The sequence below is a fragment of the Fomitiporia mediterranea genome (genome assembly GCF_000271605.1).
Source record: "Fomitiporia mediterranea MF3/22 unplaced genomic scaffold FOMMEscaffold_9, whole genome shotgun sequence".
In the NCBI taxonomy this organism is placed as follows: domain Eukaryota; kingdom Fungi; phylum Basidiomycota; class Agaricomycetes; order Hymenochaetales; family Hymenochaetaceae; genus Fomitiporia; species Fomitiporia mediterranea.
In genome coordinates this window covers 2,123,199-2,124,769 of record NW_006760394.1, presented here as the reverse complement: position 1 = coordinate 2,124,769, position 1,571 = coordinate 2,123,199, and the positions used below count along the sequence as shown (strand labels likewise).

At 33.6% G+C, this 1,571-nt stretch overlaps 1 protein-coding gene across 1 annotated transcript; it reads right to left on the bottom strand.

Annotated features, from left to right (window-relative positions):
• Nucleotides 1-832: 832 nt before the first annotated feature.
• On the bottom strand, nt 833-1,191 carry FOMMEDRAFT_159354 (uncharacterized protein; the record flags this gene model as incomplete). The annotated part of the gene is made up of 4 exons (XM_007269317.1): nt 833-856; nt 889-903; nt 959-978; nt 1,032-1,191. 4 exons carry the CDS (start codon nt 1,189-1,191, stop codon nt 833-835), a joined length of 219 nt encoding a protein of 72 aa, XP_007269379.1.
• Nucleotides 1,192-1,571: the final 380 nt, after the last annotated feature.

Genomic DNA, 1,571 nt, shown 5'->3' with positions numbered 1-1,571 from the left:
CGATCTTCAGCAGTTGATTACATAAGCAACTATAATATGAGTCGTCAACTGATAGAACATTTCAATTATTGTATTTAGGTATAAAATAAAATAATTAATCTACTTTGTAATAATAGTAAAAAGTAATATGACATGTATATAGCTTTCTAAACACACTGATGTAATTATTACAAGTAGATAAAATGCTTTTTACAATAATTGTAAACTATTTGTATAGATAGTCTAAGTATGATATACATATTATATACTTATAGTATACTTTTATTAAGATAATAATTATATAACAAGTGCTCTTACACTATTATATACATTAATATACCTTTTACATAAATTATAAGGCAACAATAGTTATTGTTACATTATTATATTGTAAATATTACCCTTTCTTTGAAATTATAATAAAAATGTAATGCAAGCATAATACTTTAGGCTATTATACAAAGTTAGTATAATACTTTTAACAGATTGTATTCATCCATAACACTTACTTAGCCTTTATATACATTAACATGTCTTATACAAACTTTACAATTGATTTGCAAGTCTTGTAATTACTTTACAATATATATACAATACTTATGTTACTTTACAAAGTCTACAATATATTATAAGAAATGCGACTTTTTCCTGATGCATTGCCTGGATTTTAATACCAGTGACAATCACTTTCTATATGCACCACATTTCAAGAAATTTCTTACTGATCATAAAACAAATTATCCCAAGAACTCCTACGCAGCGATTCTGAGCACCTGGATTAGATTGTATCCAAGCATTAAAAGCACCGTCAGTTCTCACTGCAAAGTATATCAGACTAATAGAGTTGAACGGCTCAGGCTTCGTCACCATCAATGCACTGTCGATTCATTAAGTAGTTCTCGAACTCACCCAAAAGTATTTTATCTGCAGAGACACAAGTAAGCTTTATATTTGATTAATGTATCCACAAAAGCCGTACCTCTTTATCCATCGTTGTAACTTGGAATGAGTTCTGTCAGCGTAATTTTGGCTTGAGGAATTACAGTACGAACCAGCATAGTAGACTAATACCGTCAACAGTGCCACCTTGAAGTACTGGTCGGTGGATAAGTCGGAAACAAGTAATCGCACTACACTTGGTTCGGCGTTTAAAATGTCTGAGTCATTGAAGAATGTGAAGTTAAGCCCATAGTTAAGAGTCTGGCTTGCCATCGGAAAGAGAGAACGACAGAGAACCGGCGTCCAGGACTACCTGTCCTATAAGAACCATGGACGTGAACCGTAATCACACACACGTATACTTCTTCCGATGTATAGAGCGTAAGAATCATACTCCGGTCGAAGCTTGGGCCAAGCAAATGATAGTAATGATACGGAAACACTGCTGGCCTTGTCCTTCGCATCAATTGTAAGAACAGTTGCCTTTTTTGGAGATAAATCTATTGTATCTGCTTCTGCATCAATAGGTCTGTCTTCTACAGTTTCAGATTTCTCTCCCATCAATCACTCTTCCTGCTCAATGATCTATCGGATCGTGGAACTGCCTGCAACTGAATATCATTTCCTCGTACATCTTCATTATTGTAATTCTG